The following is a 13,122-nucleotide window of genomic DNA, read 5'->3' as shown; positions in this document are numbered from 1 at the left end:
TGGGGCTGTGAGGGTTGTTTTTTTTTTTTTGTCTTTTCTTAAGGGTAGGTTTGTTTTTGTTTTTAATCATATATTTATTACATAAATATATAGTAAAATAGACCAGCGACAATTACCATAAAAATATCTTTCTTTAAAATCCTGACCAAAAACACAAAAAAGGGTTATTTTCCCCCCGCCCCAGACTTTTCAGGTGTATTTTTTTTTCAAAATCGCACGTCACAGACAAATTGTGATTGTCGTATTTTTTTACATCAGCAGCTTCCTGCTTCCCAGATGCAAAAAGAAAAAGAAAGAAAAAAGGGAGGGGAGAGGAGAGGGGAGAAGGATGAGGTGGAGGGAGACCATTTCCCCGCCTGGTTTTCCCCTCCCTCTGATCCCCAGCCCACCACCCCTTCTGAAGACCCCCGTGCCCCAAACATACATTCACAAACTCCCTGCTCACAGTTTCTTTCCCTGCTCTGGACTGTGAGGGGGGGGGAACCACAATGCATAGTATAGGGGGGCTATGGGGTTGCCCCCTTATTGGGAACTGTCTCTCACCAATGTTTTTGAGAATACCTTTCTTCCCAACCCAAACCTTCTAGTCTTGATCCGAAATTGTAACCCCTTGAGTAACAGCCTTGCAGAGCAAAAGTTGGCTGGGGGAGGGCAGGGTGAGGCGTGGAAGAGATCTGTTGGGTACCATCTGCAGGAACTATATGAGGTATGTACTTGGCAAAGGAATACTGAAAAGTGGTGCAGGAAGCGTGTTCCCACCCCACCCCACCCCACCCCACCCATAGGCCTCTGGTGTGGGGAAAAACTAGCTCCCGTGCACAAATTGTCAGTGCCCCATGTGGAGGTGGAGGGGATGGCGGGGCATTGTGCCCCTGAGGAGCAAGGCCTCCTGCTACTGGTGGTGAAGGCCTTGTGCTTCTCCAAACAGGTTGGATACCAACCCGGTGGAGATATGGCTTGGTGCCCACAAGGAGGGGGGCACCCATCTGCTTGCTGGTTTCCTTGCCCTGGACTGTAGACCCAAAGGCAAAATAGGAGAGGATTGGCAAGATGGTGGGAGTGACACCTGAGGTGGCAGGGCTTCACCCTGAGGTCTTCGACTCTTCCTAAGGATGGATGGAAGTGCAGGTCCCAGCCCATGTACCTTCCTTTCCTGCCCCGGCAGCCATTGCAAGATGGTTCACAGTGCCTTCTACAGGCAAGCTAGGGCATAACAGTAGCTTCTGAGCCCTCCCTCCCCTTTACAGCTCTCCCTAGAGGGAATGCCTTGCATATATCCCTGGCACAAACTCAAAACACACAGATCCCACCCCTCCGCCTCTGAGGCAAAAGCTACCTAGTTCCCCTTCAGAGGCATGGTGTGTACGTGGGAGGAAAGAAGGGCCACGGATGAGACCTACATGGGTTGGGCCTGCAGAGAGACCTTTGCCCAGAGTTTGACCTACATAGCTGTTGCAGAGGAAAACGCCCAGGGTGGAAAGGTGTTCTTTGGCTAAGATGCCACAATCTCGGAACCTGAGTTAGCCACTATGAGGGAATCCGAGTATTTTTGTCCCTTCTTTCCGGGGCACAATTGGATGAGTTGAAAACTACCTTGGGTATCACTTGGTGACACTCCATTAACTGTGTGGGCTGACTCAACAGAGAAAGTTTGACGTATCAAGTGGTGCGAGAGTTCTAGCTGTAGCAATAATCTGGCATAGTTTATTCACATGCAGTCCCTCACGCTGCTGTCTAGTACGTGACAAATGTATGTGTCTGTATGTGTCTTAAGCAAAAGCTTCCTACTCTCAAAAGGTGGTGGAGCTCAATGTCAGGAGCCAGCAGGCCTCAAGGAAGAGATTGAAACCACGTTGGACAAGGTGGTCTAGCTACCCAAGGGAACGAAGCTGGCCATCACTTTAGCCAAATGATTCCAGGCTACAGGGTCGATAAAACCAACTACATTGAGGTCAGCCCACACTTGCAACACTGGGGCTAAGCTGAAGTCACACATGTCTGTTTCCAATGGCGCAGAACCACCTCACCCACTTTTTGGAGCCTCATAAGGATGAAGAATCACATCAACTAAAGGAAAGGAGAAAGTGTTCAGGGAGTCCAGTAAGCTATAAAACGAATGGCTGTTATCTTACTCTCCCAACTACAATTTGGGAGGGGTTATGGACAGCAGGCTGTGCGTGTGCGTGTGATGAGGTTGTGCAAAGTGCACAGGGGCTTTACACTTCGTATGCATAGGGGATCTGTGCATGTTTAGTTATGCACAGTTGACAGAACTACATTTTTATATACAAATGCTACAGGTGCAATCAAACAGGACGTTCTGCTGCACAAGCCTCAATGCAATGAATAAGACGTCCCATTCATTCAATGGAACTTTTGCAGGAGAAACTCTCACTCAGCTATACACACACACGCATGCTCACACGCTCGCACTGGGATTTCACTCCAAGAAGAAACTGATCATGACATTTTCTCCGATTTTAAAAACACCTCACCCTCAATGTGGGATTTCCCAGTCCCTACATTTGGATTTGCATGGGAAGTGAGTGAAAGAGACCAAATATTAATTTGTAAAGAAACGTCACTATTTGGTATAAGGCAATGAGGAACTAATAGCCTGCCCCTCTCCTTTTCTAATAAACAGAGTTGCAAGCATGTTCACATAAGAGCAAACATGCTCCCACTCATGCCTCCCTAGCCAGTGTCCTTTGCCTACACTTTCTTGGCTATATACAAAATATTTACAAGAGTACAAATACCGGATAGACTGTACACTGCTTGGTTTTATGAAAGTGCACCCCTGCAGGCTGCTTTAGGAATTGCATTAAGGCCTCCTGAAAGAAGTGGGGGAGCGGTAGGAAACCAGGCCAGGTTGGGACTCAGCCGGAGCGCGGATGCATGGCAAATGCTTCAGCGACTCTGTCAGGGTGGTGACCAAGTGGGAACAGAGAGGGGAGGAGGAAGAAACGACGGGAGTGTTCTAGGCAGAAATGGACACCAATACTGAACGTGAGGGGTGGGACGAGAGAAATAAAACCCACAAACCAAGCCCCAGGGACATGGACTCACTCATGAAAGCAGTCCCCCCCATATTTGAGTGTGGTCAAATATGCACATCTCGACTCTGCTATGAATCAGAAAACAGGCCCAAATGTTTGGCCCAATAGTTCCAAACATACAGTCAGAACAGACCTCAGCCCCAGGCCTTGCAACTGTCCCCCCCCCCCGGTCACTACACATCGCACACATGTGGGGGGCAAACTTTCTGGAGCAGACACCCGTGCCCTAAATAGGCAGAGGACAGAAAGCACAGTCACATCAAGACAGATGTGCAGCTGGAAGCACAGAAATGCACATATATGTCCACACATGCCTGTACAGGCATGCGCTCAGACTCACACATACACATTCATACACAGAGGTATGGAACCACTTTCCACAACAGAGGGGTAAATCTATTCCAGACATGTTCACACACCAGTAGAGAATTAAAATATATATGGAAAGACAACTTGCTCGCTCAAAACACACACACAAAATTGAACACACACCTGAGTTGATCCACACTGCATACACACAACACTCCCAAGCTTGGATAGTTATGTGCATCCCATGACAAATATATGTTCGGATACCTAGGTATCGGCACATGTGTTGGGTGTGTGCTCATAGGAGTATATCCTCATGTCCCTAGACACAGGGACATGCATGCCAGAGTCAGGGTAATATTCCCCCTCAGAGAAAAGATGCAAGATTGTGCAGGTGGCTGTAAGGCATTCCAAGGGTCCTTAAAACTGGTGGTCGCTGTAGACCCCCCTGGCACCACCACGCCTATTCTGCTGCCTTGTCTGGTGGTGCCCTGGTCATAGTTGGGTGGCAGACTTTGGCCTCCTCTGTAGCACTTCCATGAAGAGTGCACCGCTGACATGGGTGTGTCTGGGCATCTATCTTTGCTGTGCCCACCAAGTAGAAGGGCAACTAGCTGAAACCAAGGGCCGCGTCATACCAGAACCAAAGGGGAATTCTCACCTGCAGAAAAGAGAGCAGACAAGAACTCAGGACACAGCAAGTGAAGCTAAGGTGGTGGAGGAAGGGTTTTTCTTAAAGATGAAGGAGGTAGGCTGCAGACAAGCTGATGAAAGAAGGGCTACGTGTCACTTGCTCTTCTGTATATATTGAGGGTTTAGGCTTGGCCATAGAAAATGGACTGAAGATCATTGAGCTGAGGTTATTTCCCCTGAATGCCCTTTCAGATTGACAGGGTGGTTAAATAGTGGCAGAAGAACAGACAGATCCAGTTGTTCCATGCATGCTTTTGGGCAGTGCTTCCACTTGTATGTCAAACGTAAGGGGTGTGGGTGTGTGTGTGTGTGTGTGTGTGTGTGTGTGTGTGTGTGTGTGTCTAGCTAACATAAGAAATATGAAAAAAGGGAGCCTGTGACTTTTAAAACACTGTAAATAGTTTTTCTAAAGCCCCGGTTTCAGGAGTCCTGAAATTTTGTTTTTAAAAAGCAAACACACATCAACAGCAACAAAGCTTGCATTACATTTAACATATAATGCAAGTGTGGACAAGCAAAACACACTCCTGCGTCTCTCCAGGTCTTGAGAAAATATTGCTGGGGACTGTCAGATAACGTTACCTGAGAGTTGAAGGTGATTTGAAAGAGGGATTGTTGGCTGGGATGTGTACAACACGTTAAGGCTCCAACCTAATTAACAAACTTGTAATCCAACATATGAGTTTCAGTTAATTAATCTATCCACTGAATTTGCATTTCTTGGGAGGACAAGAGAGGGGAAAACGTAAAGTTGAGGAAAATGCTGAGATACAGAAGTTCCTACATTGCTGCTGCTAAGGCAACGGGCAAAAAGTAACAGAAGGGAAAAGGGCCTTCTTCCCACCCTCAAACAGCAATGGTTCACAGGGTTTCCCCACCGGAGTATAGCATATAGAACAATACAGAAAACTCTAGGAATTTCCAAAATGCTGCCCCATGCAGGCAGAGATCTCATATCTGTGACAAGAACGGTATTTTTGAAGGAAGAAACTGATTTCATTTTAGGGATACCGTGTATTTGTCATAGCAGGCATAATCTAAGAACAGAGATTTCCTCCTATGCGTGAGAAAAGAGGGAATGCCTCTAAAATAGAGCTTGCCATCTGCAAATATTATTAGTATTAAAAATATGCATTTTAAACTGCTGCTTAATTAATTGGGGCCAACTTTATATTTGCTTAAGTTTTAAAATCAATTAATTAAACATTGCAGCCCATACATTCCTGCTTCAGGTTAAATATGTTAGCATACTGTTCCAAAAAATATTTTCAGCAGTGTTGGCATTAGGATGTGTGTGTACCCCATAATAAACAAAATCTCCCTCAAACCATTTCCAACTCTCTTAAAACCTATATTCATCTTCAGGCCAAGGAGTGTTTTACCCTTGCATTATGATCACTTGATGGCGAAATGATGAATGTGTCAACTGACACAGTAAAAAAGCATCATTAGAGGGAACATTAAAATTCAACCTGGTGGCAGCCCATTCACAAAAGTAAGCCATCACCTGATGTTGTAGTCATCAACTGATGAGTGTGCATGACGCCCAGAAGTGACATACTTTCCCCAAGGCTTGGGAAAAGCACCCTTGTTTTCCTAGGAACATCACCAGTTTTCAAAATGGGGCGAAGCAGAGTGGGGATAGGAACCATTTTATCAGTGTGTTGCAGATAAGCTAGTGAAATCTGCAGCTCTCTGAGCCTCACCTCCCACCCCACTATTGGAACAGCACAGCAGTCTTATTCTGGTATTAGTGGTGCATTAAAATGTGCTAAGATTGACATGGAACCCCACACAGGATTTTCCCATCTGCCACCTTCCTCTCTTCTCTTCCAAAGGAGATGAGAATCCATTCAATGTTCCAGTTAGAGAGCCAGGCTTTTAGGCCAAATGTCTGAGACACATTTGGGAATTTCTGGAGCAGTCCTTAGGGTTTGGGGCTGAAATATTGATCACCACAATAATATTTTTGTAAAAGCTTGTAATGGGGAGGGACAATAGCTCAGATCTCTAGTGGAAAGGATTTCAGGTACCAAAGATTCCTGCCTGGAGAGCCACTGCCAGGCAGAGCAGTCAGTACTTGGCTAAATGGTCCAATGGTCTGACTTAGTATCAGGCAGCTTCATATGTCCATAGGCATGCATTAGAAGGTGAAAAGAAATGGCGGAAGATTCAAGTGGGTGGGAATCACCAGTGGATTGAAGGGTGCAGTTCATGGACTGGTGCTCCAGCTTATAAACAGAGATCCAATTCATTGGAAGCTGCAATCCATTGCTGACCAGACGGTCGGCTCTTCTTGCCATCCCATTCATCCTTTTCTTCCGCAGGATTCTGATTGAGGGGAGAAAGTACGGCTCCACCTGAAACAGTGTCGCGGGGGTCGGGGGGTGGGTGGAGGCAGGCAAAAAGGCAGCAGAGGAGCACAGTGGGAATGGGACCCGAGCCCGGAGTGGTACAATTTTGCTTTGGGCGGGGGGGGGGGGCATGTTCTTGCATAGTGGAAAAGCAGGTTAAGAGGAGTAATGCAGGAATATTTGATGGTGTGAAAGGATTTAAGTCTCAGGGAAGGAGGGAGCTGGGTTTATTTGTGTATCTCTTTGTGTGTGTGCAGGCACGTTGGATGCACTCATGTTAACACTGCATACTAAAACCTGCCAAAGGAATACACTTAAAGCAACAGATGGCTCCAGTCTGAAACCGCAAAAGGTTCCCTTAGAGGGAGGGGCTGTAGCTTCATGCCTTGCTGGAATAAGGAAAGTCCCAGGTTTAATGATGGGCATTTCCAGTAACAGGATATCCAGTGAAAGGACTCTAAATCTTATTCCTTCAGGGTAAGAAAGTGTGGCACAGAATTTTGATTAGAAATATGGTCCCCATCCCTGCTGCTTTGATCGGTAAAAAAAACCACCCTCAGCAGGAGACTTTTCATGGGTCTGCTGCATCACGTTTCACTTGGCCCTCAGGTACCAGGGCTGGGAAAGACCTGTGCCCGAGGCGTTGTTGGGCTTCTGCCGGTCAGAGTCGACAATGGTGAGCTAGGTGGTCTGGCACCATCTAAGGCAGTGTCATATGTTTATATGACGAGCCCTTGGTTCATGATCAGAAAATCCCAAGATCTTGTTGTTTCCTCCAAGCCTTTTGAGAAATAAGATCAATCCTTTGATTGTTTATGTAGAAGAAAGTCCCACTGGTTTCAAAGGGGCTTTCTCCTTGGCACAGGACTTGCGTAAAGACAAGAGTGTTGGATCCAGACTAATGCTGGATCAACCGTGCTGGTGAAAATGGAATTCCCACCCCTTCCTTTCCATGGCAGCCCCCAGAAAAAGCTACACACAGAATCAGGAGACCCTGCTGAATTGGGTGAGCTGTGGTGTGTGTGGGAGAGGGAATCCCAAAAATCAGGCAGAGGAACTTTCTGTAGGAAGGCAGATCCTGGATCCAACCCAGGTTTTGGGTTAAACACATAAACACACGCACGCACACACACACAAATGGTTCTTAGTTCATTGCACAAGACATGTTTAAACACAAGAAGGGAAGTGTTTTATGGGTGAAAAGATCTCTGTAATGCTTACAGACGGCTTGTAGGATTGGTTGGGTAGGGTCAGAATTGCTTTTTAAAATGAGGGGTTGGAATCAGGAGGAGCAAAGCAACTCGGTCTGCGACAAGAAGGGGCTGAGTCAAGATGATCCATCTTAGCAGGTTGCTTCCCGTGTCTTTTCTGGAAAAGTGAGATTGAGCATGAAAGAACTGAAGCTTCTATTTATAGGAAGAGCCTCTGGGTATGTACGCACGTGTGTACAGGAAATGTATATTACACTTTAAGTACAAGAAGAAAATGCCAGGCTAAAATATTGGCCAACCAGGCTGTGGAGTCCCTCATCTTTGGATGCTTTTCAAATTATTATTGCATGGACATTAGGCTTTGGAGGTGGTTCAGGCAAGACCCCAGCCTCTATGTGGGACTAGAAGGTTTCTGACCCCCAAGAAAGCCTGGCCCCACATTTCAATAGATTAACTCATATCTTCTAGGCAAGCAATCTGGAACTGCATGACCCCAAGATAAACGATTTCAGTGGACAACAGCTGCAGCTCCCTCGGGAGACAACTGATGGAAATACAACTAGGGCTGTGTATATTCTGCACGTTAAAAACAAACATCTAAATCCCACATCAAGAAAAGCTGAATGCTGTTTTAAGAAAAGCTGAATGATTAAGCAAAACTGCATATGTATGCTTATTTTGCATAATGTATTCTGCTTCTGCACACTAGAAAACCTACTTAGCCCCTGCTCTGAGCTTTCGCCACCCTTTCAAGCCAATCTTCATAGCCAAAAGGGCTAGAACCTTGTTCTCTTTTTAAAAATGAGACTCTTAAGACCTGTATCCAGCACCAAATTCTATGCTTGCACGGAATAGTGGATCAGGCACAGCCCTGCTTATAACCGACCATGCTGTGCTGGCATTTGGGACTCCACGTTTCAGCCAATACCAGCTCAGCAATAACACCCGCCCCACCCCCATGATTCCCACATTGTTTAAAAGTGATTAAAGAAACAAAACAAAAAACTCTACTTTTTTTCTTCCAACCCCAATTTCGTTTGCGTAATTTTTCTTTTCTTTTTTCTTTTTTGTGAACAGACCCGTACAAAGATTTTTCTTCTTAATTAAAAAAAATTATACATACTTATATATATATTTCTGTATATTAGCTTAAATTGGAGCTGTGTTCTCCATACGCCGGCCCCTGAACCTTCAGCTGGTACATCTGACATGCACCCAACCCATCCCATAACGTTTCCCACGGCGTCTTGAATGAGGTAAGAGGTAAAGGGTTTTTCTCAACGGAAACCAAGTGACAGCGGAGAGACAAAGAAGGAAGGGAAGGGGGAGTAAAAAAACCCCACCCCCCTCCCCTAATAATATTACATTACAGTTGCAAAAGAGGTCTGGCTAACAGATTGACAAAAAATGGATCTATCACAGAAGAAGCGGCTCAGGCAAGAGGTCTGACCCATTAACAGCGTTAAGTGCCAAAATACTTGCATTAAGGTGATCACAGTCTTGTTTGCATTAAGGGTGAAACAGACAGGAAGAAGAAAGTGGGAAGCTGGTGGTCTTTCCCCCACCCCCACCCCCTGCAAATCTTTATAGGGGTCGGCAACTGGAGGTCCCAGTGCAAAATCTAGCCTCCCAGGCACCAAGTGCCAAATCCCCCCTGCTCTCCCTGCTAACCTGGAGGCAAGAGAGCTGTGTGAAAGGCAGGCCTGGCGGTTGTGGCAATGGGGGCTTGCTGGCAGTCCACTTCTGGGACGGAGAGGAAGGCCTGGCATATCACCATTCTCTATTCCCCTCCTCAAAGTGGTGCATCCATGAAACTAGTTGCTGGCCAGAGTTTCAGAGGTTCTGCCTGTTTCCCAAACAACCAGGAACAAACAGATAAGCAGAAAGCTAAAATGAAAAAAATGACAGCTAATCCAAGTCTGAAAACCTGGGGTGCTTCTCTCTCAACAGCTTGGCTGACTCTGTTTTCCAAATGTGGGTTGCCCACCCCGAATCTACAATCAGGTTTCCTCCAACTATTTTGTGCAACCTGAGGCTAAGGGTTTGGTTCTGCCCATGGCATTAAGGGTGGGCAGAGATGACCACAATGGGTAAGGAAGTGCATTAGAACATGATTTCCTTGATCTGGTGCCCCTCCAAAAGAGATAACTAGGTTGGATTGGGCAGGGGTGATTCTCAGACACATTGCTCTTCCCCTGTCCCTGTCCCTGTCCCAGAGGAGACAGTTAAACAGAGGTCTTTGCCCTTTTCCCCATGGGAACGAGTACAATTGGTGCTACAGTAGGGCTGAAGGTTTAAGGGTGTATGGGACACGGGAAGCTGTAAGAGAAAGGTTTTTAAGCAGACAGCAAAATGCTTGGCACCTTCCCCAATTAGGTTACGCAGAGCTAGTCACGCCCTGCCTACTGCCAGGAAGTCTGCAGATCTCCTGCGTTGTGGGAGGGATGTTGCCACCTCCCGGTGAATGTTATCCTTTTACTGCTTTCTATACTGATAAGTGCCATTTGCAAAAACAACCAAAAAGAAAGAAAAAGAAAGATTCGACCCTCACTTGGTTCTCTTGGAGCGCTGAAGAGTCAGGGAGTCTGCTTCCCCAGAGAGAAGAACAGGAAAGGCAGGGCAGGGCAGGAAGAATACTAGTGCAGCAAGAAGTGTACCGCCACGTGGCGTGGGGAAGCGTGTGCAAAGAACTAGTAAGGGCCATTTAAAAGCCCAGTGAGAACATTGCATGCGGCCTTTAGCTGGGGTGGGTTGGGAGAAGGGAGACAACGTAAGAGTGGGTGGGCACCTGTTGAACCTGCCCACCTTGCCCGACATGGAGGTAGTTTGGCTGAAGCCTTAAGGAGGAGAGGGGTTTTCAGGGGAAGGGAAGAAGGTTGAACATTATACCCCTTCAGCACTGGAATAAAAAGCAGGCACCCCTTAGCTTCTAGCCCTGCAGTGCGATTCAAAGCAAAATAAAATAGATTTCTTATTCAATCACCTGTTTCTCCACCAGGGGAGGAGTGGCAAGGGGGAGTTTTTGTCTATTTCAAAGTGCATTTGTCCCTCACGCTTGGACCTTGAGCCTCAATCTGCGTACTTTTATTTTTTTTTGCCAAACCACCTGTGACTTTCTTTCCCCCACTGCCTGACTCCCCCACCCCCCAATAATTTAATAGGATCTTTCTCTTCCTCTCTCAGTTCCTTTACGTTCTTTCTTTTTTTAAAAAAAAAATCTTTATTTCTTTTACAAAAAAGTGCATTTTATATTTTAGCCTCCCAGGGAGGGTAACTAAATGCTAAAAGTTCTAAAAGAAAATGAAAACAAGAATAAAACAACCAAACACACTCTGACGTTTCCTGGGACTGTTATGTGCAAAAGAAACATATATATATTTATATATATTGGTAATCAAGTCCATTTAAACGAGAGAGGTTTGATCAGGGCTAAAGCAGAGAGGTGCCAGCTGTTTCCAGTGCTGTGGGGAAAGGGGAATTCTTTCTTAATGGGGAGAAGGGCAAAGGGGTTTTGTTTTTTTGGAGGGGGGAACATGTGGGTTGGTTTCCTCCTCTTAACATTGTATCAAAAGTTAAGACAGGTGCCTTACCCTGGAAAGATAACTTTGGGACAAAAGGGGATTGGAGGAAGTAAGATACACAGGGGGCAAGTGGGAATCACATTGCCCACTTATTTCTTTTTTTAAAGTCTGCCTAGACAAAAAAGTGTTGGCTACTGCACAAGTCTACCTCATAACAAAGGTTTTGTATAGTTTCGACCTTTTTTTGGTGGCCCAACCCCTATCAACGACGCCCCCGCCTCCCCGTCCACGTGATTCACTGATGCTGACGTGCAATATTTAGAAAAAACAAAACGAAACAAAAAAATGAAAAGAAAAAATGAAAACAACAAAACAGAACCAAAATTAAAATAAAATGAAAATCTGTTGTGTCCGAGGTGATGAGGTGGGGGGGCCTTATGGCCCGAGTCCAGACATCGCCCCCATCCCAAATTGCCCCACGTCCCCAATTCTCCCGCGCCACCCTGTTTGCCCCCTCTGTCCCCACACCCTAGACTTCCTGATCCTCGAAGACCTCGAGGAAGAGCGGGGGAAAGAGCTCCGTGGGGCATTCCACCTTCATGTGCAGGAAGCGGCTGGCGTGGCAAGCCCCAATCATCCGCAGGTCAGTCACCTTCATGAGGAGCTTGGGCCAGAAGTGGGGAATGTTGTGTTTGCGATAGTTGATGTAGTGTTCAAACGCCAGCAGGTAGGTCTCTTGGCATTTCTCAATTTTGTCAACGCAGATCAGTCCACTGCGGTCTGCAAGGGGAACGGAAAGGAGGGTGCAGGTCAGGCGGGCGTAAGCTGCAGGCCAGAGGTGGGCCCTCCCCCACTGCATTTGCTGCCAACCAACTACTCTACTCCCCACTAAACAAGGCTGAGGCTGGGACTGGCTGAGTAGAGTATCTTAGGGATTTGACGTGCTCAGGCCTCAAGAGCCCGAGGAGTGGGCAACATCAGTCCTTGTGATTGGTAGGATGTATGAAGCCTCTGGATTGGTCAGGCCTGATAGGAACACCAGGACCTTGGCCAGTAGAGCAGTACTTTCCACCTGCTGCACTGCCTGTTTCTCTAGCAGGTCCTTCGAGTCCTAGATTTGGCTACAGCTTCCCACATCCCTGGCCTTGCCCTGACTGGACCAGGATCCACCATCACTCCTTCTGCTGATCTGCCAGCTAAGACAGCAGCTGAGTGACAGTTTGGGGTAGGGTTGTCACACTATGGGGCTGGACGTGAAGTTTCAGAAGTTTAGCCTTCTTAGGAACATAAGGAAGCTACTAAGTCAGACTATTGGTCCATGTAGCTCAGTACTGTGTACATTGACTGGCAGTACCTGTCTAGAGTTTCAGACAGGAGCCTTTTCCAGCCCTATGTCAAGGTGCCTAGGATTGAACCCAGGACTTTTTGCATGCAAAGCTTATGCTTTACCACTGAGCTACATCTTCCTCCTTGGCGTCTTCAGGTAAAGGAATACTACGTGAAGTTGAAGGGCCCAAACCAGGAGGAAGAAGCTGTTTCTGTCTTGGTTTGAGAGAACTTAGGAACATGGTCAGACTATTGGTCCACCTAGCAGTAGCTCTCCACCACTGAACTACGGACACTCTCTGTCATGCCTCTATCATCCGTTACACTTTCTGTCATCTTCTTCTCTACCTTGTGAGACCCTTACTTGCCCCTTCACGCTTGTGTCCAAACACATCCCATGCATGCCACGCTATGGATAGTGGCTCAGGGGTCTCTGAAAGAAATCAGCCTAAGTCTACACCCTTTAAGGGAAGGCCCTTAGCTCAGTGTGATAGAGCACGTGCTTTGCATGTAAAAGGGTTCCGGTTCAATGCCTGGTCCCCTCCCCACCAGGGAGGGCTGGGAAAGACCCCAGTCTGAAACACAGTTAGCGTAAACAATACTAAACTGGGCAGACCTATGGTCTGATTCAGCGTAAGGCAGCTTTCTC

The 13,122-nt window shown here is 46.7% G+C and overlaps 1 protein-coding gene across 1 annotated transcript in view; it reads right to left on the bottom strand.

Annotated features, from left to right (window-relative positions):
- Positions 1-2,215: 2,215 nt before the first annotated feature.
- Positions 2,216-13,122, bottom strand: part of THRA (thyroid hormone receptor alpha) — a 147,832-nt gene continuing 136,925 nt past the window's right edge. The window contains exon 9 of the mRNA XM_063138042.1: positions 2,216-11,927. Within this exon, the coding sequence (XP_062994112.1) occupies positions 11,677-11,927 (251 nt within the window). The 3' untranslated portion in view covers positions 2,216-11,676. The remainder of the gene's footprint in view (positions 11,928-13,122) is intronic.

This window comes from Elgaria multicarinata, chromosome 11, assembly GCF_023053635.1.
Source record: "Elgaria multicarinata webbii isolate HBS135686 ecotype San Diego chromosome 11, rElgMul1.1.pri, whole genome shotgun sequence".
Classification (NCBI taxonomy): Eukaryota; Metazoa; Chordata; class Lepidosauria; order Squamata; family Anguidae; genus Elgaria; species Elgaria multicarinata.
Note: the sequence above shows the minus strand (reverse complement) of the source record. Positions and strands in the feature narration are given on the sequence as shown.